Below are 25570 nucleotides of genomic sequence, written 5' to 3'. Positions count from 1 at the left end.
GGAGAGAGAGATGGAGAGAGAGATGGAGAGAGAAGAGAGAGAGATGGGGAGAGAAGAGAGAGAGATGGAGAGAGAGATGGAGAGAGAAGAGAGCCAATCGATTGAGAGCTAGCATGATGCTGTGTCTCTGCTACTCTCTCTGCTCCTCTCTCTCTGCTCCTCTCTCTGCTCCTCTCTCTGCTCCTCTCTCTCTGCTCCTCTCTCTGCTCCTCTCTCTCTGCTCCTCTCTCTGCTCCTCTCTCTCTGCTACTCTCTCTGCTCCTCTCTCTGCTCCTCTCTTTCTGCTACTCTCTCTCGGCTACTCTCTCTGCTACTCTCTCTGCTACTCTCTCTGCTACTCTCTCTGCTAATCTCTCTGCTACTCTCTCTCTGCTACTCTCTCTGCTACTCTCTCTCTGCTACTCTCTCTGCTACTCTCTCTCTGCTCCTCTCTCTGGTCCTCTCTCTCTGCTACTCTCTCTGCTCCTCTCTCTGGTACTCTCTCTCTGCTACTCTCTCTCTGCTACTCTCTCTGCTACTCTCTCTCTGCTACTCTCTCTGCTACTCTCTCTCTGCTCCTCTCTCTGGTACTCTCTCTCTGCTACTCTCTCTCTGCTCCTCTCTCTGGTACTCTCTCTCTGCTACTCTCTCTCTGCTCCTCTCTCTGCTCCTCTCTCTCTGCTCCTCTCTCTGCTCCTCTCTCTCTGCTCCTCTCTCTGCTCCTCTCTCTGCTCCTCTCTCTGCTCCTCTCTCTCTGCTCCTCTCTCTGCTCCTCTCAATCTGCTACTCTCTCTCTGCTCCTCTCTCTGGTACTCTCTCTCTGCTACTCTCTCTCTGCTCCTCTCTCTCTGCTCTCTCTCTGCTACCTCTCTCTGCTCCTCTCTCTGCTCCTCTCTCTCTGCTCCTCTCTCTGCTCCTCTCTCTGCTCCTCTCTCTGCTCCTCTCTCTCTGCTCCTCTCTCTGCTCCTCTCTCTCTGCTACTCTCTCTCTGCTCCTCTCTCTGGTACTCTCTCTCTGCTACTCTCTCTCTGCTCCTCTCTCTGGTACTCTCTCTCTGCTACTCTCTCTCTGCTCCTCTCTCTGCTCCTCTCTCTGCTCCTCTCTCTCTGCTACTCTCTCTGCTCCTCTCTCTGGTACTCTCTCTCTGCTACTCTCTCTCTGCTCCTCTCTCTGGTACTCTCTCTCTGCTACTCTCTCTCTGCTCCTCTCTCTGGTCCTCTCTCTCTGCTAATCTCTCTCTGCTCCTCTCTCTCTGCTACTCTCTCTGCTCCTCTCTCTGGTACTCTCTCTCTGCTACTCTCTCTCTGCTCCTCTCTCTGGTACTCTCTCTCTGCTACTCTCTCTCTGCTCCTCTCTCTGCTCCTCTCTCTGCTCTCTCTCTGCTCCTCTCTCTGCTCCTCTCTCTGCTCCTCTCTCTCTGCTCCTCTCTCTGCTCCTCTCTCTGCTACTCTCTCTGCTCCTCTCTCTGCTCCTCTCTCTCTGCTCCTCTCTCTGCTCCTCTCTCTGCTACTCTCTCTGCTCCTCTCTCTGCTCCTCTCTCTCTGCTCCTCTCTCTGCTACCTCTCTCTGCTCCTCTCTCTCTGCTCCTCTCTCTGCTCCTCTCTCTGCTCCTCTCTCTGCTCCTCTCTCTGCTCCTCTCTCTCTGCTCCTCTCTCTGCTCCTCTCTCTCTGCTCCTCTCTCTCTGCTCCTCTCTCTGGTCCTCTCTCTCTGCTACTCTCTCTGCTCCTCTCTCTGCTCCTCTCTTTCTGCTACTCTCTCTCGGCTACTCTCTCTGCTACTCTCTCGGCTACTCTCTATGCTATTCTCTCTGCTACTCTCTCTGCTATCCTCTCTCTGCTACTCTCTCTCTGCTCCTCTCTCTGCTCCTCTCTCTCTGCTCCTCTCTCTGCTCCTCTCTCTGCTCCTCTCTCTGCTCCTCTTTCTGCTCCTCTCTCTCTGCTCCTCTCTCTGCTCCTCTCTCTCTGCTACTCTCTCTCTGGCTACTCTCTCTCTGCTCTCTCTCTGCTCCTCTCTCTGGTACTCTCTCTCTGCTACTCTCTCTCTGCTCCTCTCTCTGCTCCTCTCTCTGCTCCTCTCTCTCTGCTACTCTCTCTGCTCCTCTCTCTGGTACTCTCTCTCTGCTACTCTCTCTCTGCTCCTCTCTCTGGTACTCTCTCTCTGCTACTCTCTCTCTGCTCCTCTCTCTGGTCCTCTCTCTCTGCTAATCTCTCTCTGCTCCTCTCTCTGCTCCTCTCTCTCTGCTACTCTCTCTGCTCCTCTCTCTGGTACTCTCTCTCTGCTACTCTCTCTCTGCTCCTCTCTCTGGTACTCTCTCTCTGCTACTCTCTCTCTGCTCCTCTCTCTGCTCCTCTCTCTCTGCTACTCTCTCTGCTCCTCTCTCTGCTCCTCTCTCTGCTCCTCTCTCTCTGCTCCTCTCTCTGCTCCTCTCTCTGCTACTCTCTCTGCTCCTCTCTCTGCTCCTCTCTCTCTGCTCCTCTCTCTGCTCCTCTCTCTGCTCCTCTCTCTGCTCCTCTCTCTGCTCCTCTCTCTCTGCTCCTCTCTCTGCTCCTCTCTCTCTGCTCCTCTCTCTGCTCCTCTCTCTCTGCTCCTCTCTCTCTCTCTCTCTGCTCCTCTCTCTGCTCTCTCTCTCTGCTCCTCTCTGCTCCTCTCTCTCTGCTCCTCTCTCTGCTCCTCTCTCTCTGCTACTCTCTCTGCTCTCTCTCTGCTCCTCTCTCTCTGCTACTCTCTCTCTGCTACTCTCTCTCTCTCTCGCTACTCTCTATGCTATTCTCTCTGCTACTCTCTCTGCTATCCTCTCTCTGCTACTATCTTCTACTCTCTCTGCTACTCTCTCTGCTACTCTCTCTCTCTCTCTGCTAATCTCTCTGCTACTCTCTCTCTGCTACTCTCTCTGCTACTCTCTCTCTGCTACTCTCTCTGCTACTCTCTCTGCTCCTCTCTCTGCTCCTCTCTCTCTGCTCCTCTCTCTCTGCTCCTCTCTCTGGTACTCTCTCTCTGCTACTCTCTCTCTGCTCCTCTCTCTGGTCCTCTCTCTCTGCTACTCTCTCTGCTCCTCTCTCTGGTACTCTCTCTCTGCTACTCTCTCTCTGCTACTCTCTCTGCTACTCTCTCTCTGGTACTCTCTCTGCTACTCTCTCTCTGCTCCTCTCTCTGGTACTCTCTCTCTGCTCTCTCTCTCTGCTCCTCTCTCTGGTACTCTCTCTCTGCTACTCTCTCTGCTCCTCTCTCTGGTCCTTCTCTCTCTGCTCTCTCTCTGCTCCTCTCTCTGCTACTCTCTCTCTGCTCCTCTCTCTGGTACTCTCTCTCTGCTACTCTCTCTCTGCTCCTCTCTCTGGTCCTCTCTCTCTGCTACTCTCTCTGCTCCTCTCTCTGGTCCTCTCTCTCTGCTACTCTCTCTCTGCTCCTCTCTCTGCTCCTCTCTCTCTGCTCCTCTCTCTGCTCCTCTCTCTCTGCTCCTCTCTCTGCTCCTCTCTCTGCTCCTCTCTCTGCTCCTCTCTCTCTGCTCCTCTCAATCTGCTACTCTCTCTCTGCTCTCTCTCTGCTACTCTCTCTCTGCTCCTCTCTCTGCTCCTCTCTCTCTGCTACTCTCTCTCTGCTCCTCTCTCTGCTACTCTCTCTGCTCCTCTCTCTCTGCTCCTCTCTCTCTGCTCCTCTCTCTGCTCCTCTCTCTGCTCCTCTCTCTGCTCCTCTCTCTCTGCTCCTCTCTCTGCTCCTCTCTCTCTGCTACTCTCTCTCTGCTCCTCTCTCTGGTACTCTCTCTCTGCTACTCTCTCTCTGCTCCTCTCTCTGGTACTCTCTCTCTGCTACTCTCTCTCTGCTCCTCTCTCTGCTCCTCTCTCTCTGCTACTCTCTCTGCTCCTCTCTCTGGTACTCTCTCTCTGCTACTCTCTCTCTGCTCCTCTCTCTGGTACTCTCTCTCTGCTACTCTCTCTCTGCTCCTCTCTCTGGCCCTCTCTCTCTGCTAATCTCTCTCTGCTCCTCTCTGCTCCTCTCTCTCTGCTACTCTCTCTGCTCCTCTCTCTGGTACTCTCTCTCTGCTACTCTCTCTCTGCTCCTCTCTCTGGTACTCTCTCTCTGCTACTCTCTCTCTGCTCCTCTCTCTGCTCCTCTCTCTCTGCTACTCTCTCTGCTCCTCTCTCTGCTCCTCTCTCTGCTCCTCTCTCTCTGCTCCTCTCTCTGCTCCTCTCTCTGCTACTCTCTCTGCTCCTCTCTCTGCTCCTCTCTCTCTGCTCCTCTCTCTGCTCCTCTCTCTGCTACTCTCTCTGCTCCTCTCTCTGCTCCTCTCTCTCTGCTCCTCTCTCTGCTACTCTCTCTCTGCTCCTCTCTCTGCTCCTCTCTCTCTGCTCCTCTCTCTGCTCCTCTCTCTGCTCCTCTCTCTGCTCCTCTCTCTCTGCTCCTCTCTCTGCTCCTCTCTCTGCTCCTCTCTCTGCTCCTCTCTCTCTGCTCCTCTCTCTGGTCCTCTCTCTCTGCTACTCTCTCTGCTCCTCTCTTTCTGCTACTCTCTCTCGGCTACTCTCTCTGCTACTCTCTCTGCTACTCTCTCGGCTACTCTCTATGCTATTCTCTCTGCTATCCTCTCTCTGCTACTATATTCTACTCTCTCTGCTACTCTCTCTGCTACTCTCTCTCTCTCTCTCTGCTAATCTCTCTGCTACTCTCTCTCTGCTACTCTCTCTCTCTGCTACTCTCTCTGCTACTCTCTCTGCTCCTCTCTCTGCTCCTCTCTCTCTGCTCCTCTCTCTCTGCTCCTCTCTCTGGTACTCTCTCTCTGCTACTCTCTCTCTGCTACTCTCTCTCTGCTCCTCTCTCTGGTCCTCTCTCTCTGCTACTCTCTCTGCTCCTCTCTCTGGTACTCTCTCTCTGCTACTCTCTCTCTGCTACTCTCTCTGCTACTCTCTCTCTGCTACTCTCTCTGCTACTCTCTCTCTGCTCCTCTCTCTGGTACTCTCTCTCTGCTACTCTCTCTCTGCTCCTCTCTCTGGTACTCTCTCTCTGCTACTCTCTCTCTGCTCCTCTCTCTGGTCCTCTCTCTCTGCTACTCTCTCTGCTCCTCTCTCTGGTCCTCTCTCTCTGCTCCTCTCTCTGCTACTCTCTCTCTGCTCCTCTCTCTGCTACTCTCTCTCTGCTACTCTCTCCTCTCTCTCTGCTACTCTCTCTGCTCCTCTCTCTGGTCCTCTCTCTCTGCTCCTCTCTCTGCTACTCTCTCTCTGCTCCTCTCTCTGCTCCTCTCTCTCGGCTACTCTCTCTGCTACTCTCTCTCTCTCTTTCTGCTACTCTCTCTGCTACTCTCTCTCTGCTCCTCTCTCTGCTACTCTCTCTCTGCTACTCTCTCTCTCTCTTTCTGCTACTCTCTCTGCTACTCTCTCTCTGCTCCTCTCTCTCTTCTATTCTCTCACTGCTACTCTATCTCTCTCTCTGCTACTCTCTCTCTGCTACTCTCTCTGCAACTCTCTCTCTAATATTCTCTCTGCTACTCTCTCTCTAATACTATCTCTCTGCAACTCTCTCTGCTACTCTCTCTCTCTAATACTCTTTCTCTAATATTATCTCTGCTACTCTCTCTCTGCTATTCTCTCTCTGCAACTCTCTCTCTGCTACTCTCTCTCTCTGCTACTCTCTCTCTGCTATTCTCTCTGCTACTCTCTCTTTGCTACTCTCTCTCTAATATTCTCTCTGCTACTTTCTCTCTGCTACTCTCTCTCTCTGCTACTCTCTCTCTGCTCCTCTCTCTGCTACTCTCTCTCTGCTACTCTCTCTGCTACTCTCTCTAATACTCACTCTCTGCAACTCTCTCTCTGCTACTCTTTCTCCTGCTTTCTCTCTGCTACTCTCTCTCTAATACTTTCTCTCTGCAACTCTCTCTGCTATTCTCTCTCTTTCTGCTAATCTCTCTCTGCTACTCTTTCTCTGCTACTCTCTCTGCTACTCTCTCTGCTACTCTCTCTGCTACTCTCTCTCTAATATTCTCTCTGCTACTTTCTCTCTGCTACTCTTTCTCCTACTTTCTCTCTGCTACCCTCTCTCTGCTCCTCTCTCTGCTACTCTCTCTGCTACTCTCTCTCTCTCTTTCTGCTACTCTCTCTGCTACTCTCTCTCTGCTCCTCTCTCTCTTCTATTCTCTCACTGCTACTCTATCTCTCTCTCTGCTACTCTCGCTCTGCTACTCTCTCTGCAACTCTCTCTCTAATATTCTCTCTGCTACTCTCTCTCTAATACTATCTCTCTGCAACTCTCTCTGCTACTCTCTCTCTCTAATACTCTTTCTCTAATATTATCTCTGCTACTCTCTCTCTGCTATTCTCTCTCTGCAACTCTCTCTCTGCTACTCTCTCTCTCTGCTACTCTCTCTCTGCTATTCTCTCTGCTACTCTCTCTTTGCTACTCTCTCTCTAATATTCTCTCTGCTACTTTCTCTCTGCTACTCTCTCTCTCTGCTACTCTCTCTCTGCTCCTCTCTCTGCTACTCTCTCTCTGCTACTCTCTCTGCTACTCTCTCTAATACTCACTCTCTGCAACTCTCTTTCTGCTACTCACTCTCTGCAACTCTCTCTCTGCTACTCTTTCTCCTGCTTTCTCTCTGCTACTCTCTCTCTAATACTTTCTCTCTGCAACTCTCTCTGCTATTCTCTCTTTTTCTGCTAATCTCTCTCTGCTACTCTTTCTCTGCTACTCTCTCTGCTAGTCTCTCTGCTACTCTCTCTCTGCTACTCTCTCTGCTACTCTCTCTCTGCTACTCTCTCTGCTACTCTCTCTGCTACTCTCTCTCTAATATTCTCTCTGCTACTCTTTCTCTGCTACTCTCTCTGCTAGTCTCTCTGCTACTCTTTCTCTGCTACTCTCTCTGCTACTCTCTCTGCTACTTTCTCTCTGCTACTCTCTCTCTGCTACTCTCTCTGCTACTCTCTCTGCTACTCTCTCTCTAATATTCTCTCTGCTACTTTCTCTCTGCTATCTCTACTTCTCTCTATACTCTCTCTGCTACTCTCTCTGCTACTCTCTCTCTCTCTTTCTGCTACTCTCTCTGCTACTCTCTCTCTGCTACTCTCTCTCTCTCTTTCTGCTACTCTCTCTGCTACTCTCTCTGCTACTCTCTCTCGGCTACTCTCTCTGCTACTCTCTCTCTCTCTTTCTGCTACTCTCTCTGCTACTCTCTCTCTCTCTCTGCTACTCTCTCTCTGCTCCTCTCTCTCTGCTCCTCTCTCTCTTCTATTCTCTCATTGCTACTCTCTCTACTACTCTCTCTCTTTCTAATACTTTCTCTCTTTGCTACTCTCTCTGCTACTCTCTCTCTCTGCTACTCTCTCTCTAATATTCTCTCTGCTACTTTCTCTCTGCTACTTTCTCTCTGCTACTCTTTCTCCTACTTTCTCTCTGCTACTCTCTCTCTTCTACTCTCTCTGCTACTTTCTCTCTGCTACTCTCTCTCTGCTACTTTCTTTCTGCTACTCACTCTCTGCTATTCTCTCTGCTACTCTCTCTGCTATCCTCTCTCTGCTACTATCTTCTACTCTCTATGCTACTCTCTCTGCTACTCTCTCTCTGCTAGTTTCTCTGCTACTCTGCTACTCTCTCTCTCTGCTACTCTGCTACTCTGCTACTCTGCTACTCTCTCTCTGCTCCTCTTGAATGATAGGAATGCCGACCAGCACAGCACTACTCACTTATCTCTGTTCACAGACCTGACACACACACACACACACACACACACACACACACACACACACACACACACACACACACACACACACACACACACACACACACACACACACACTGATAGTGGAAGCTGGCACCACAGAGACTTCTACACCAGCATCATGCTAGCTCTCAATCGATTGGCTGATTAACACCATGAGGTCATCAGCTCTGCCCCAGGGGCTGATGGGATGGCTCGTCTAGGCCTGCTTTCTCACAGAGGGGTGTGTGTCTGTGTGTGTGTGTGTGGTGTGTGTGTGTCTCTCTCTCTCTCATCCCCCTTTCCTATCCTCTTTCTATATACCTCCATCTGTTGATTTCCTCTTCCCTCTCTTCCTCTCTCTGGATCCACTGGATCCATTCCAGGTCAATGAAACCAGACCACATGACCTCTACTGATCAATAAAACCACATCTATGTCAGCTAGCTACTACATAATGATGTTTACAGAACCATTAACCAGCCACAGTGTTTATAAAGGCTGGTTATAACACTCTGTCAGCTAGCTACTACATAATGATGTTTACAGAAGCATTAACCAGCCACAGTGTTTATAAAGGCTGGTTATAACACTCTGTCAGCTAGCTACTACATAATGATGTTTACAGAACCATTAACCAGCCACAGTGTTTATAAAGGCTGGTTATAACACTCTGTCAGCTAGTGTAGTGTATTAAGATTATGATGGTGCTAAATGTTTTTCATGACGAAATGGAATGTTGGTTGTTCAGGCCAGAGGGGGGATGTTTTATGATGTTATTTGAAATGTGCCGCTTGGAGGGTGACGCCCGAGGGGAGACTGGTGATTGGCCAGAAGAGGGGGTAACCCTTATTTTGGTATTGTCTATATAAGAAGGGTTTTAGACAATAAACCCCAGAGCGGTTATTCTAATTCGAGGCCACTGCTCTCCAGACAACGCGTGTCTGTAAACTTATGCTGTAAGCTTGTGATAATGAATAAAGACTTTCTAATCAAAGGGCAGCATAGGCAGACTCCTTTGTTTTACAGCAAGAGCACCTGTAGCCGACGCGACACGACACTAGCTACTACATAATTATGTTTACAGAACCATTAACCAGCCACAGTGTTTATAAAGGCTGGTTATAACACTCTGTCAGCTAGGTACTACATAATGATGTTTACAGAAGCATTAACCAGCCACAGTGTTTATAAAGGCTGGTTATAACACTCTGTCAGCTAGCTACTACATAATGATGTTTACAGAAGCATTAACCAGCCACAGTGTTTATAAAGGCTGGTTATAACACTCTGTCAGCTAGCTACTACATAATTATGTTTACAGAAGCATTAACCAGCCACAGTGTTTATAAAGGCTGGTTATAACACTGAAGAACATCACAAAGCTAGTTTATAACATGCGTATAAGCAAAACTGGAAAAACCATAGTCTAATTAGCATAATAAAAACATCCCCATAAAAAATCTCTCAGTTTAAGCTAGAGATGTTTTTTTTGCGTTGATGCGTCTCAATCCTCTGTATCCGCCGATGTTGCACTTCCGCATCTGCGGTGAAAGGTGACAGCGCTAGAGGGGTGTTTGTCAGACCATGAGACGTCCCGAAAATGGGTCTTCTCACAATATCGTCTGTAGCGTCTGAAAGGTTTGGCCTACAAGCTATTATGACCCCTCTGTGGAAAGATGAGCCTCTCATGAACACAGTGTAATCCGTTGTGCTCCACGACCCCCGCAAGCGTCCTGGGACTCTTCTGAAGTCGGTGCAGCCGATCTGCCAACGTCTGTCTCTAGCGTCCTAACACTTTGGGATTCACACTAATATGACCCCTCTGTGGAAAGGTATTTTGGTTGTTTTGCTCTAGGACGTCCACAGGCCTCACAAGACTTGTCTGAAGGTCCCCCGGTACCAGTTGAAAAAAAAATGAATGTATATTTGAAAGTATAATGAAAGTGTAATGAAATTATATCTGGAGGTAGTTTAGTGCCAAAAGTAAGGGGTTAAATACATGTAAAAGAAAAAAAATATATATATATATATGTTTTCTGATCTTTCTTACACTTCAGAACAAACTTCCTTTATATTTTTTGGGGGACTGTCTGTTGTTCATGTAGTGAATCTGTTATTTAATGTGTTTGTATGGGCTAATAGCAGTAAGGCCAAATTCATCAAATCAGTTTTTAATATATATTTTTTTATACATCAAGGGATCTTATAATTGAAAACCAAATAGCAAAATGATCCTTGGTATGACCTTCTTAAAACAATTTCAAATAGCTTAATATAATATAGCTTAAGGGGAATAATGCTACATTTAAAAAACATTTGGTCTATGTTCCTAAACCCCCCTGACTCGTTGTTGGACTGTCTGTCAAAGTGCTCACCCCTCTCACTCAGGGAGAGCGAATGCAGAGCTAGAGAGAGAGCTACCTCAGGGTTATACAGCCCCCACAATCACTGAGAGCTACCTCAGGGTTATACCGCCTCCCAATCACTGAGAGCTACCTCAGGGTTATACAGCCTCCCAATCACTGAGAGCTACCTCAGGGTTATACAGCCTCCCAATCACTGAGAGCTACCTCAGGGTTATACAGCCTCCCAATCACTGAGTGCTACATCAGGGTTATACAGCCTCCCAATCACTGAGAGCTACCTCAGGGTTATACAGCCTCCCAATCACTGAGAGCTACGTCAGGGTTATACAGCCCCCCAATCACTGAGAGCTACCTCAGGGTTATACAGCCTCCCAATCACTGAGAGCTACCTCAGGGTTATACAGCCCCCCAATCACTGAGAGCTACCTCAGGGTTATACAGCCCCCCAATCACTGCAGCGCTGGATAGAACTTTGTAGTTCTGTCTCTTTCCTTAAATAAACTCATCCACAAAAAATGTATCCCACACACACACACACCCTCTCTTGTTAACTCTTTCTCACACATGCAGACAGTTGTAACCAACAGACTCTCTCCTACAAATATCAGCATGGTTTTGCAATTCTCTAGAGAGTAAAGAAAACGACTGAAAAGATCATCTCTCATAGACAGATGCATGTAACATAAATTGAAGTAGCATCTGTCGACAGACTGTACGCTGATTTGTTGTCACTGATCATGAGGACAAATCACGATTTCGCAGGTGCTCACATCTTTTGAATTTCAGAAGGGGAGGGGACATTTGGCCCATAGATTTGCCCGAAACTGGCTGAGAGTGTCCGTTTAAAGGGGTTAGTGCAAACTTCTAACACGTCTCCCCCCAGGACTTAGGGCTCAATTCAATCCGTAGCACTGAAGATCCGCGTTGTAGCGCGATTGATATTGAAATCAAATCAATCAAATCAACATTTATTTGGCGTGTACACAGATTAGCAGATGTTAAAGCAGGTGCAGCGGAACGCTTGTGTTTCTAGCTCCAGCATTGTCTAACATTACAATACTAATATAATACTAATACAATACTGATACAATACTAATTAATACACAAATAAAGAAAAAAAAAGTATGAAAAAAGAAGAAGAAACAAAACTTCATAAATATCAGAAGGAGTCAGAGTCAGGAATATAAAGACCTGGTGAGAATAGTGTCACACCCTGGCTCTGGGACTCTATATGTTGAGCCAGGGTGTGTTCATTCTATGTGTTATATTTCTATGTTGGGGGTTCTTGTTCTTCTGTTTCTTTGTTGGCCTGAGTGACTCCCAATCAGAGGCAACGAGTGTCAGCTGTGGCTGGTTGTCTCTGATTGGGAGCCATATTTAAACTGTCTGTTTTCCCTTGGTGTTTGTGGGTTTTTGTTCCAGTTGGTCATTGTTACCTAGGACGTTACGAGTCGTTTTGTTGTTTTGTATCGTGTGTGCACTTTAACTAATTAAAGTATGTTCGCTCAACACGCTGCGCCTTGGTCCTCCTCTATTAACGACGATCGTGACAGAAAAACCCACCATACAAGGACCAAGCAGCGTGTCCAGGAGCAGGCAGCCTGGACGTGGGAGCAGATTTTGGACGGGCAGGGGTCCTGGACCTGGGAAGAAATCCTGGCCGGGATGGATCGCCGGCCATGGAGTGAGACTGTAGAGAGGCGACGGAGAGAGGAGCAACGGCGTGATCAGGGTCGTCGTCGGACGGTCGAGAGGCAACCCCAAATAATTTTTAGGGGGGGGCACAGGGCATGGACGACGGGGCTGACGGAGGCAGAAAAGGGGCGTATTCAGAAGGCCACCAGGTTACGGGGGCCACTGGTCAAAGTAGAGCCAGTGGTGTGTGTCCCCAGTACGGTCCGGCCTGTCACGGCCCCTCGCACCAAGCCTACGGTGTGCGTCGCCAGCCCAGTCCGGCCTGTCCCTGCTCCTCGCACCAAGCCTACGGTGTGCGTCGCCAGCCCGGTCCGGCCTGTCCCTGCTCCCTCGCACCAAGCCTACGGTGTGCGTCGCCAGCCCGGTCCGGCCTGTCCCTGCTCCACGCACCAAGCCTACGGTGTGCGTCGCCAGCCCGGTCCGGCCTGTCCCTGCTCCACGCACCAAGCCTACGGTGTGCGTCGCCAGCCCGGTCGGCCTGTCCCTGCTCCACGCACCAAGCCTACGGTGTGCGTCGCCAGCCCGGTCCAGCCTGTCCCTGCTCCACGCACCAAGCCTACGGTTTGCGTCGCCAGCCCGGTCCGGCCTGTCCCTGCTCCACGCACCAAGCCTACGGTGCGCGTCGCCAGCCCAGCCCGGCCTGTTCCTGCCACTCGCACCAAGCCTACGGTGCGCGTCGCCAGCCCGGCCTGGCCTGTTCCTGCCACTCGCACCAAGCCAGGGGTGCGAGTCGTCAGCCTGGTCCGGCCCGTTCCTACTCCACGCACCAAGCCAGGGGTGCGAGTCGTCAGCCTGGTTCGGCCCGTTCCTACTCCACGCACCAAGCCAGGGGTGCGCGTCGTCAGTCCAGCACAACCCGTGCCTGGGTCACCGGTGCCTGGTAAGGTACCGGTCAACTGCTCCACTACGGAGCTGAAGCTAACCGCTCCTGCTACGTCCAGTTCAGCTCCAGCCAGCGGGGCCAGACCGGACCAGGGGCGCTATGTTTTTTTTTTTGGAGGGTGGTGGGCAAGGCCGGAGCCAGAACCGCCGCCGAGGAGGAATGCCCACCCAGCCCTCCCCTGTTTTGTTCTAGTGGAGGCGCGGTCGCAGTCCGCGCCTTTAGGGGGGGGTACTGTCACACCCTGGCTCTGGGACTCTATATGTTGAGCCAGGGTGTGTTCATTCTATGTGTTATATTTCTATGTTGGGGGTTCTAGTTCTTCTGTTTCTTTGTTGGCCTGAGTGACTCCCAATCAGAGGCAACGAGTGTCAGCTGTGGCTGGTTGTCTCTGATTGGGAGCCATATTTAAACTGTCTGTTTTCCCTTGGTGTTTGTGGGTTTTTGTTCCAGTTGGTCATTGTTACCTAGGACGTTACGAGTCGTTTTGTTGTTTTGTATCGTGTGTGCACTTTAACGAATTAAAGTATGTTCGCTCAACACGCTGCGCCTTGGTCCTCCTCTATTAACGACGATCGTGACAAATAGACAGTATGTAAGTAGGAAAAGTTATGTAGTTATATGTGACTGACCGGCTTGATTCGGTCTTATGTAGCAACATTTTAAACGGTGTTTTTGACATTGGATAAAAGTAGAGACTCAGAGCTAGAAAATTGTATATCATTCACTACAGTTGAGGAACAATGGGAAAGTAATTATGATTTGAAAGTTTATAAACTTGTAACCTCACTTTTGAGAAAATGGCCTTTGAATGTTTTGGTACACCTACTGGAGAGCTCTTCTTTGTCTACACCCATTCAGCAGGTTGCTGTCTTTTTCTGTGGCTAAACCAACTAGGCTCGTAATTTAACAATTCTATTCGTATTTACAGATGGCATACACGTTTGTTATTAAGGCACATGAAAGTCCACATGTTCCAGAAGGCATTTCTGCCATAAAACGCATTTTGATAAATAAATAAATGTTTACGTTCAGATGCCTCTCCTGTGAAGTAGTGATGCGCGACATACACCTAGTTTCCTGAAACTAGTCACATATATGGATGAGCTATGTCCAGAATACAGTATGAACAGCAGTAGTTATATAGGATGAGCTATGTCCAGAATACAGTATGTACAGCAGTAGTTATATATGGATGAGCTATGTCCAGAATACAGTATGGAGAGCAGTAGTTATATATGGATGAGCTATGTCCAGAATACAGTATGTACAGCAGTAGTTATATATGGATGAGCTATGTCCAGAATACAGTATGTACAGCAGTAGTTATATATGGATGAGCTATGTCCAGAATACAGTATGTACAGCAGTAGTTATATATGGATGAGCTATGTCCAGAATACAGTATGAACAGCAGTAGTTATATATGGATGAGCTATGTCCAGAATACAGTATGTACAGCAGTAGTTATATATGGATGAGCTATGTCCAGAATACAGTATGAACAGCAGTTGTTATATAGGATGAGCTATGTCCAGAATACAGTATGTACAGCAGTAGTTATATATGGATGAGCTATGTCCAGAATACAGTATGTACAGCAGTAGTTATATATGGATGAGCTATGTCCAGAATACAGTATGAACAGCAGTAGTTATATATGGATGAGCTATGTCCAGAATACAGTATGTACAGCAGTAGTTATATATAGATGAGCTATGTCCAGAATACAGTATGAACAGCAGTAGTTATATATGGATGAGCTATGTCCAGAATACAGTATGAACAGCAGTAGTTATATATGGATGAGCTATGTCCAGAATACAGTATGTACAGCAGTAGTTATATATGGATGAGCTATGTCCAGAATACAGCATGTACATATGAAGTGAGTAACCAGTTAGCTTAATTTCTCAGAGATCAAATTACATTTCAACATAATAATGTTGCAGGAATGTTAATCTTATCAGTATCTATCTTCAGAACAATAAACATTATGTAAACATTATTAAAGTGACCAGTGTTCAATGACTATGTACATAGGGCAGCAGTCTCTGAGGTGCAGGGTAGAGTACCGGTTGTGTTAGCCGGTTAGTGACAGTGTCTAAGGTTCAGGGCAGGGTACTGGGTGGAGGCCGGCTAGTGGTGACTGGTTAACAGTCTGATGGCCTGGAGATAGAAGCTGTTTATCAGTCTCTCGGTTCCAGCTTTGATGCACCTGCCTGCTAGATGGTAGCAGGGTGAACAGGAAAACAATCGAGCCCCTTATCGAGCATCTGAAGCAATTATGCAAGATTTCAGTTCTGGGTGTCTGAGATTACTGAAAAGATGACTGTGAAAGACTTGTCTGTAGAGTACATAATGTTACTAATATCGACTATGTTTGTGATGGCACAACTCTATGCAGTACATATTTGCTAAACCGCCAAAACAGTAATCAGACATTTAGATACATCCCAAATGGCACCCTATTCCCTATATAGTGCACTACTTTGACCAGAGCCTGTAGGGGGAGTGCACTACATAGGGAATACTGGGTGCCATTTGGGACGGGCCCCCCAATGAAAACCAATTCACCTGTGCTGGGTGCTTGGCAGTGTGTCTATCATTAGGATGCCTGTCCTGACCAGGGCAGTATGTGTATCGTTGGGATGCCTGTCCTGAACAGAGCAGTATGTGTATCATTAGGATGCCTGTCCTGACCAGGGCAGTATGTGTATCGTTGGGATGCCTGTCCTGAACAGAGCAGTATGTGTATCATTGGGATGCCTGTCCTGACCAGGGCAGTATGTGTATCATTAGGATGCCTGTCCTGACCAGGGCAGTATGTGTATCATTATGATGCCTGTCCTGACCAGGGCAGTATGTGTATCGTTGGGATGCCTGTCCTGAACAGGGCAGTATGTGTATCGTTATACGGCCCACAGGTCTGTCTATGCTACACTGCCTGACCACGCTCTGGGACCATCTGAGATATGGACAGACAATAGAAGCAGAGAGCAGAGAGCACACACATACACACACACACACACACACACACACACACTCACACTCACACACACACAGACACACACACACACACACACACACACACACACACACACACACACACACACACACACACACACACACACACACACACACACACACACACACACACACATACACACACATACACACACACACACTCACACTCACACAGACACAGACACACTGAAGGCTGATCATCAATGTCCAGGACAAGCAGCAATAAACTGGTGGCGTCACACAATAGCAGTGATGATGAATCAACATTATGGCCCACTGTCTACTGTTATACATGACTTCAATCTGAGCAGGAGCATTCAACTGGAGATCTATAGTTTAATGCTCCACAGAAATAGCCAGTAGTTATACAGTAATACCACATTAGCTGTTATACAGTAATACCACACTAGCTGTTATACAGTAATACCACACTAGCTGTTATACAGTAATACCACACTAGCTGTTATACAGTAATACCACGCTAGCTGTTATACAGTAATACCACACGCTGTTATACAGTAATACCACGCTAGCTGTTATACAGTAATACCACACGCTGTTATACAGTAATACCACGCTAGCTGTTATACAGTAATACCACGCTAGCTGTTATACAGTAATACCACGCTAGCTGTTATACAGTAATACCACGCTAGCTGTTATACAGTAATACCACGCTAGCTGTTATACAGTAATACCACGCTAGCTGTTATACAGTAATACCACGCTAACTGTTATACAGTAATACCACGCTAACTGTTATACAGTAATACCACCCTAGCTGTTATACAGTAATACCACGCTAGCTGTTATACAGTAATACCACGCTAGCTGTTATACAGTAATACCACGCTAGCTGTTATACAGTAATACCACGCTAGCTGTTATACAGTAATACCACGCTAGCTGTTATACAGTAATACCACACTAGCTGTTATACAGTAATACCACACTAGCTGTTATACAGTAATACCACGCTAGCTGTTATACAGTAATACCACGCTAGCTGTTATACAGTAATACCACGCTAGCTGTTATACAGTAATACCACACTAGCTGTTATACAGTAATACCACGCTAGCTGTTATACAGTAATACCACGCTAGCTGTTATACAGTAATACCACGCTAGCTGTTATACAGTAATACCATGGTACACACACATACACACACACAAACACCTCACCGACCTACCTTGAAGCTGCTATTTCCACTTTCGTCCTGGAGATGGCGCCTGCCCTCTGCGCCCCCTCCACGGCCCGGTCCACCTTCTCTTTGGTTTTGGGGTTCTTTAGCGGGATCAACTGCTTCCTTATTCCACGCACCAGCACGTTATTCTTGTACTTCCCTTCTTCCTTGTTGCCCTCGGGGAAGGTGGTGCACCCGTAACCGTGGCGCTTGTTGTTCAGCCACTCCCCCTCGTACTTCATCCCGTTGGAACGTTCGCTGACGCCGAACCCGTTGCGCTTGTCGTTCTTCCACTCCCCCATGTACGTCTCGGTGGTGGTGGCGTCCACGTGATCCTCCAATAGCAGGTCCTCTTCCGGCAGCTCTCCGTCGCCCAGGGAGACGGTGGAGTTGGCGTCTGCGTCGGAGGAGCTGATGCGGCTCATAGCGGCGCTCCTCTTGCTGGAGATGGACGACTTCGATTCGGACTTGTGGAGCCGGCGGAGGCTCCCGAACAGCGAGCCGCGGCGGAACAGACCCTTCTTCTTCCCGGTGACCACCTCGCTGTCCGAGTGGAAGTTGAGGACGAACCCGCCGCGGCCGCCGGTGGGCGTGTCACCCGAGAGGTCCTGGAGCACGGTGCCGTTGCTCTGCTCGGAGCGTAGGGATGCCAGAGAAGTACGGAGCGGAGAGCGGATCACCGTTGCCATGCCGTAGGGAACACTCTGGCGCACGCCGTAACCGTGCCGCATCCCGCCCATCCACTGGCCCTGGTAGGTACCTGGAGGAGAGACAGGACAATACAGATGGGGGTGAATAGATTGACTGATTGATTGATTGATTGATTGATTGATTGATTGATTGATTGATTGGTTGGTTGATTGATCTTAAAAGTAATGACTAAAAGCCACATTAAAAGGCACAGAGAGAAACTGGCCCAACGCTCTCAATTAGGATACTACTGTCCTACAACAACATCAAGCTCATGACTTACAGAGACATTGATTAGATGGAAAGGAAACCCACCTGGTAGCCTAGATTAATATAATTCAGACCGAACAATGGGAATCTGCAGAAACATAATCTACATCCCAAATGGCACACCATTCCCTACATAGTGCTCTATTTTTAACAGATGATGGTGTCATTTGGACTAGTCCATTGAGTATTTAGGTCATTATGGATGGATAGATACCCGTAAACCTACATCATCAGCAGATTGTACACAGAGTCTACAAAACATTAAGAACACCAATATTGAGTTCCACCCCCTTTTGCCCTCAGAACAGCCTCAATTCGTCGGGGCATGGACGAAAGCGTTTACACAGGGATGCTGGCCAATGTTGACTCCAATGCTTCCCACAGTTGTGTCATGTTTGCTAGATGTCCTTTGGGTGGTGGACCATTCTTGATACAAACGGGAAACTGTTGAGCTTGAAAAACCCAGCAGCGTTGCATTTTTTGTCACCAACCAGTGCGCCTGGCGCCTACTGCCATACACCGTTCAAAGGCACCGTTCAAATATTTTGTCTTGCCCATTCACCCTCTGAATGTCACACATACACAATCCATATCTCAATTGTCTCAAGGCTTCTTTAACAAATCATTCTTTAACCTGTCTCCCCTCCCCTTCATCTACACTGACTGAAGTGGATTTAACAGGTGACATCAATAAGGAATCATAACTGGATTGACCTGGTCAGTCTATGTTATGGAAAGACCTGGTGTTCTTAATGTTTTGTACACTCAGTGTATGACATAGCTATTCATCATGACTGTAAACTGAGAAGCATGGAACTCAGCTACAAGCCCCACTTGACAGCTATTCTGGCATGAATCTCATTAACTGCTGAGGCTGCTACCGTTCTATATTGTAAACGTGTAGTATATCTATTGTAAACACTTATACCGTGGAATTGTTGAATACTCATTTCTGATTGGCTTGAAAGGCATTCTAGAGTGTGCATTATTGTCATTCAATCTGATGATGATGTAGGTTTATGGGTTCATTATTATACATTATGACCTAAATACTCTATGGATGAGTCCAAATCACACCTTAATCCCTATTTAGTGCACTAATTTTGACCAGAGCCCTAAAAGTAGTGCACTATAAAGGGAATAGGGTGGCATTTGGGACGTAGTGTATGTATTACTATATGGTATATATCCCACAGAAATACAACTGGCACAAAAAAGGCATTGAGGCCTTTAGGTTGGAGTTATTATTAATGAAGATAATACAGTAATACAATGCTAGTGGCTAGTGGCTATCGCTAGGTCTTCAACTGACCCTTCAGATCAGGGTGATAGCTATCGCTAGGTCTTCAACTGACCCTTCAGAGCAGGGTGATAGCTATCGCTTGGTCTTCAACTGATCCTTCAGACCAGGGTGATAGCTATCGCTAGGTCTTCAACTGACCCTTCAGAGCAGGGTGATAGCTATCGCTAGGTCTTCAACTGATCCTTCAGACCAGGGTGATAGCTATCGCTAGGTCTTCAACTGACCATTCAGACCAGGGTGATAGCTACCGCTAGGTCTTCAACTGACCCTTCAGATCAGGGTGATAGCTACCGCTAGGTCTTCAACTGAACTGACCCTTCAGATCAGGGTGATAGCTACCGCTAGGTCTTCAACTGACCCTTCAGATCAGGGTGATAGCTGCCGCTAGGTCTTCAACTGACCCTTCAGATCATGGTGATAGCTTTCGCTAGGTCTTCAACTGAACTGACCCTTCAGATCAGGGTGGTAGCTATCGCTAGGTCTTCAACTGACGCTTCAGATCAGGGTGATAGCTATCGCTAGGTCTTCAACTGAACTGACCCTTCAGATCAGGGTGATAGCTATCGCTAGGTCTTCAACTGAACTGACCCTTCAGATCAGGGTGATAGCCACCGCTAGGTCTTCATCTGAACTGACCCTTCAGATCAGGGTGATAGCTTTCGCTAGGTCTTCAACTGAACTGACCATTCAGATCAGGGTGATAGCTATCGCTAGGTCTTCAACTGACCCTTCAGATCAGGGTGATAGCTACCGGTATGTCTTCAACTGACCCTTCAGATCAGGGTGATAGCTATCGCTAGGTCTTCAACTGAACTGACCCTTCAGATCAGGGTGATAGCTACCGGTATGTCATCAACTGACCCTTCAGATCAGGGTGGTAGCTATCGCTAGGTCTTCAACTGAACTGACTCTTCAGATCAGGGTGATAGCTATCGCTAGGTCTTCAACTGACCCTTCAGATCAGGGTGATAGCTACTGCTAGGTCTTCAACTGACCCTTCAGATCAGGGTGGTAGCTATCGCTAGGTCTTCAACTGACCCTTCAGATCAGGGTGATAGCTACCGCTAGGTCTTCAACTGACCCTCAAGACCAGGGTTATAGCTACCGCTAGGTCTTCAACTGAACTGACCCTTTAGATCAGGGTCATAGCTACCGCTAGGTCTTCAACTGAACTGACCCTTCAGATCAGGGTGGTAGCTATCGCTAGGTCTTCAACTGACCCTTCAGACCAGGGTGATCGCTACTGCTAGGTCTTCAACTGACCCTTCAGATCAGGGCGATAGCTACCGCTAGGTCTTCAACTGACCCTTAGGATCAGCGGGGTAGCTACAGTGCATTCGGAAAGTATTCAGACCCCTTGACTTTTTTCACATTTTGTTACGTTACATCCTTATTTTAAAATGGATTGTAAAAAAAATGTCTCAAGCTCTGTCAGGTTGGATGGGAAGCGTCGCTGCACAGCTATTTTCAGGTCTCTCCAGAGATGTTCAATCGGTTTCAAGTCCGGGCCACAAGAACGTTCAGAGAACTGTCCTGAAGCCACTCCTGCATTGTCTTAGCTGTGTGCTTAGGGTCATTGTCCTGTTGGAAGGTGAACCTTCGCACGAGTCTGTGTTCCTGAGCACTCTGGAGCAGGTTTTCATCAAGGATCTCTCTGTACTTTGCTACGTTAATCTTTCTCTCGATCTTAACTAGTCTCCCAGTCCCTGCCGCTGAAAAACATTCCCACTGCATGATGCTGCCACCACCATGCTTCACCGTAGGGATGGTGCCAGGTTTCCTCCAGACAAGACGCTTGGCATTCAGGCCAAAGAGTTCAATCTTGGTTTCATCAGACCAGAGAGTCTTGTTTCTTATGGTCTGAGAGTCCTTTAGGTGCCTTTTGGCAAACTCCAAGCAGGCTTTTACTGAGGAGTGGCTTCCGTTTGGCCACTCTACCATAAAGGCCTGATTAGTGGAGTGCTGCAGAGATGGTTGTCCTTCAGGAAGGTTCTCCCGTCTCCACAGAGGAACTCTGGAGCTCAGTTTGGCCGGGTGGCCAGCTCTAGGAAGAGTCTTGGTGGTTCCAAACTTCTTCCATTTAAGAATGATGGAGGCCACTGTGTTCTTGGGGACCTTTAATGGTGCAGAATGTTTTTGGTACCCTTCCCCAGATCTGTGCCTCAACACAATCCTGTCTCGGAGCAATAAGGACAATTCCTTCGACCTCATGGCTTGGTTTTTGCTCTGACATGCATTGTCAACTGTGGGACCTTATATAGACAGGTGTGTGCCTTTCCAAATCATGTCCAATCAATTGAATTTACCACAGGTGGACTCCAATCAAGTTGTAGAAACATCTCAAGGATGATCAATGGAAACAGGATGCATCTGAGCTCAATTTCGAGTCTCATAGCAAAGGGTTTGAATACTTATGTAAATAAACCATTTTTTAAATTTCTTTATAAAGTAGCAAAAAATTCTAAAAACCTGTTTTCACTTTGTCATTATGGGGTATTGTGTGTAGATTGATTTGGACATTTAAAAAAAATACATTTTAGAATAAGGCTGTAACTTAACAAAATGTGCAAAAAGTTAAGGGGTCTGAATAATTTCTGAATGCACTGTATATACTGTGGGGTTAGAAGGTTACACTATATAGTACATATTACCTCAACTACCTCAACTAGCCGGTGCCCCCGCACATTGACTCTGCAACGGTACCCTCCTGTATATATAGCCTCCCTACTGTCACTTTATTTTACTTCTGCTCTTTTTTTTCTCAACACTTTTTTTGTTGTTGTTTTATTTTTACTTTTTTTGTTAAAAATAAATGCACTGTTGGTTAAGGGCTGTAAGTAAGCATTTCACTGTAATGTCTGCACCTGTTGTATTCGGCGCATGTGACCAATAAAATTTGATTTGATTTATATGTCCATCTCTTCTGATCAGGAGTAGCCTATGTAGTAGGAAATGCTGCTTAGTGATGTCACTAATGTATTACAGTACTTGGGGATGAGGTTTGTTTTGATAACATCAGATGGTATCAACAGGACTAATGTGATATAGTGAATGACGTATCATAGAGAATACCAGTTATCGACAGTAACCAAGGTCCCTTGTGGTCTGGGAATACTCCTTTGACTACGCAGGTCAGATCAGAGATCAACTGATGTGTCTGTCAACCTGCTCTGGTCTCACTTTCAGCACCCAGTCAGGGTGTCAACAGCTCTGATTGTGTAAATTAGGAGAATGAAGGGTTTATATAGGGGACCATGCATACAGTACACATCGTATGGAATCTCCATACAGGCTGTTTACTGACAGAAAGGAACAGGCTTCAATATGAATAACCTATTTTAAGTCTTATCATACCACGGATAGGCCTATAGGCTAGGTGATAGTCCAGCTATAATAAGCTAGATGGCAGTCTCTCTGCTAGCTAGAGTTTGCTCTGCACGCACTTTGCCCTGATTTTGCCCATTCCACACACACACACACACACACACACACACACACACACAAACTGTCTCTATCTCTCTGCCCTCCATCACCCCGAATACACTGCTACTGTTACTGTCACGTGTAGTATAAATCAATGACTGAAAACGCTATTTGCTGGTCACGGAATAACACAATCAGCTATAGTCTATCACAGAGAGAGAGAACCCATGCATCTAGCACAGAGAGAGAACCCATGCAGCTAGCACAGAGAGAGAACCCATGCAGCTAGCACAGAGAGAGAACCCATGCAGCTAGCACAGAGAGAACCCATGCAGCTAGCACAGAGAGAGAACCCATGCAGCTAGCACAGAGAGAGAACCCATGCAGCTAGCACAGAGAGAGAACCCATGCAGCTAGCACAGAGAGAGAACCCATGCAGCTAGCACAGAGAGAGAACCCATGCAGCTAGCACAGAGAGAGAACCCATGCAGCTAGCACAGAGAGAGAGAACCCATGCAGCTAGCACAGAGAGAGAACCCATGCAGCTAGCACAGAGAGAGAACCCATGCAGCTAGCACAGAGAGAGAACCCATGCAGCTAGCACAGAGAGAGAACCCATGCAGCTAGCACAGAGAGAGAACCCATGCATCGTCCTGACTAATGAACTGACGCTTAATCAAAATGATCGCGTGGAATCTACTTATTATTAAAATAAAATATGTTATGGCGCACCGTCGCGAGCATGTTCCCTTGTGCGTAATGGAGCTTAAGTCAAAATCACCAAATCTGTCTAAATGTGAAAAGTTACAACCCCGTAATAAAGCTATTACAACCCTATAATAAACCAACGCTATAGACAGTCACATCTCCATTATCGGTCCATGATGTCCCTTCATGAACCTTTTCGCACGCCAAACCACAACCCATCACGACAGATCCCACTGGTTCACGGTTTAAAGAGACACACGCACGATTCCAAAAACAACACGCCAATCCTGTATAACAGTATAATAGTATATCTTACCACCGTCGCCATAGGTCTCAATCCCATACCCGTCCTGTAGGCCATTACTCCACGTCCCATCGTAGCGGGCAGGTGTATTGTGACTCTGTCGCAGTCCATAGCGACCCTTGAAGCCGTGGCTCCACTCGCCGCGGTAAGTCCACTTCCCTTTGGTTTCGACCCCCAGCCCATGCCGCTTCCCCTGGGACCAGTAGCCGTGGTACGTATTCCCGCTGGGCCAGGTGTACACCCCCACTATCTCAAAGCCGTGCGACCAGGAGCCGGCGTACTCGCCCTGGCCCTTTGGCCCCGTACAGATGCCATGTCCGTGGGCTTTGCCGTCCTCCCACCCTCCGCAGTATGTTCCTCCATCGTCGAAGTCGAACCTTCCGCCCGTCATTCAGAACAGCCGAGAAATGAAGCAGAACGCTACGGCCGCAGAATTACTCAATGGTGTCGTGTTATTACCCCCCACCTCCTCCCCCAGAAGGGATCCAGCAGGGAGCGGAGAGGTGGAGAAAACAGAGAGATGAGCCAACGAGACGGTGACTCTGTTTGCACAATAAGAAAAAAAATAAACAAAAAACAGTGATGATGGTAGAGGTGGTGGTGATCATGGGCAGTGTGTCTGTTCCAAGAGGTTGATATGTAAAAAAAAAAAGCATGCGTGATGTGGTTAATGTGTGTGTATCAGAAATGTGTGTGCATTGTGTGTGTGTGTGTGTGTGTGTGTGTGTGTGTGTGTGTGTGTGAGTGTATGAATGGGGAGGGAAGCGTAATTTACCGGAGACGCACGGTGTATCCGCTGCAGTGTGATAGCTCGTCTCCCCCCTCTCACCCACTGATCACAGAGGGAGAGAGAGAGAAGCATCGAGTCGCCGAACAAGAAAGACACTGCCAATTGCCACGTCACGCCAGTAGAACCTCCCACCACAACCCCCCACCACCCCCTCAGCTAATTATGAGGGTGTATGCACTCGAGCCCTCTGAATTATGTGCGGCTGTTCGCCAGTAAATCATAGTTCAAATAGCGGAACAACCGTCAGATTGCAACCTGCTGCTGCGGCTGCCACCGGTGGCGGTGCCGTGACTTAAAAAAAAAAAAACGCGCGCCTTTTGCCTCGCACAGGTGTGTTCTCTCTACGGAACGGCTATTTTGGAGGTGTGAATGAACAGGGGATCAAATATATATATATATATATATGTCCTATGTGGTCACTGTAAGATTGCTGAAGCTCTCAATTGTAAATGTTGTAATGAAAAAAAACGACATTTAATATGACAGATTGTTGTTGTATTTCAGGCTACTCGAATGTTCTACTCTGTAGTTCTACACGACGTGATTATTCAATCAGTTTGGACATGATGATAATATATTGGCTTCAATCGAATGGAAACTATTCATTTGTCATTACGGTACTGACAATACCCACAAATCAAAGACAACGAGAGATTGGAAAAGGGAATGGATAGGCTAACAGCGACCTCTGCTGGTGGCTGGAAGCAATGGGTGACACACTTGTTACAGAGAGGAGTTTATACACGTAGGACTTCTGCATTGGGTGGACTACAACCTAATCTCAAGCGAGGATTTATCAAATGACAGACCCCTTTCTAGAACTAGTCCTCCTTGCTATTTTATTACACCCGTTGCAAAAAAACTAAACAAATAGCCTACGTTGCATAGCCTACAGTATAGCTAAATAGGGCTTCAACCACATAGGATTACATAATAGGTTACATAGGCATACATAGCCTACTCTAAGTTGTGATCTTTTGAGAGGAACGATGTTCATTCATAGGTCGTTTTGGATAAGAGCGTCAGCTAACTGCCAAACATTTGAAATGTAAATCTCTTATTCGTTCAGCATCAGTGTTGAACCTCAGAGGGGTGTGATGCCGTCCGATGAGGCAGCGAGGTGAAGGGCTGGTTTAACTCCTATCTGTCCGTCCCAAGCACAACACAGCGACAGACAGCTAAAATGGCGTCGGAAAACAGCGCCTAGTCTCAGCATGAGAAAGAAATCCTCATCAACAAGGATGCTGTTTGAGGAGGTACAGCAAGAGA

The 25570-nt window shown here is 47.6% G+C and overlaps 1 protein-coding gene across 2 annotated transcripts in view; it reads right to left on the bottom strand.

The window, feature by feature from the left end:
• The window catches only part of LOC121569962 (junctophilin-1), a 107557-nt gene extending 83186 nt beyond the window's left edge, over positions 1-24371 (bottom strand). The window contains exons 1-3 of one of the 2 annotated variants that reach the window (XM_041881329.1): positions 24287-24371; positions 23524-24053; positions 16820-17573 (exon numbers count right to left, since the gene is read on the bottom strand). In XM_041881329.1, coding sequence (XP_041737263.1) covers positions 16820-17573; positions 23524-23902 — 1133 coding nt within the window. In that variant the 5' untranslated portion in view covers positions 23903-24053; positions 24287-24371. Of the gene's footprint in view, positions 1-16819; positions 17574-23523 lie in introns of both variants that reach the window. The other variant, XM_045221441.1, reaches the window with a different exon arrangement.
• Between the last annotated feature and the right edge of the window lie 1199 nt (positions 24372-25570).

This window comes from Coregonus clupeaformis, chromosome 7 (assembly GCF_020615455.1).
Source record: "Coregonus clupeaformis isolate EN_2021a chromosome 7, ASM2061545v1, whole genome shotgun sequence".
Classification (NCBI taxonomy): Eukaryota; Metazoa; Chordata; class Actinopteri; order Salmoniformes; family Salmonidae; genus Coregonus; species Coregonus clupeaformis.
The sequence above is the reverse complement of the archived record's forward strand: the minus strand, read 5'-3'. Positions and strand labels throughout refer to the sequence as shown.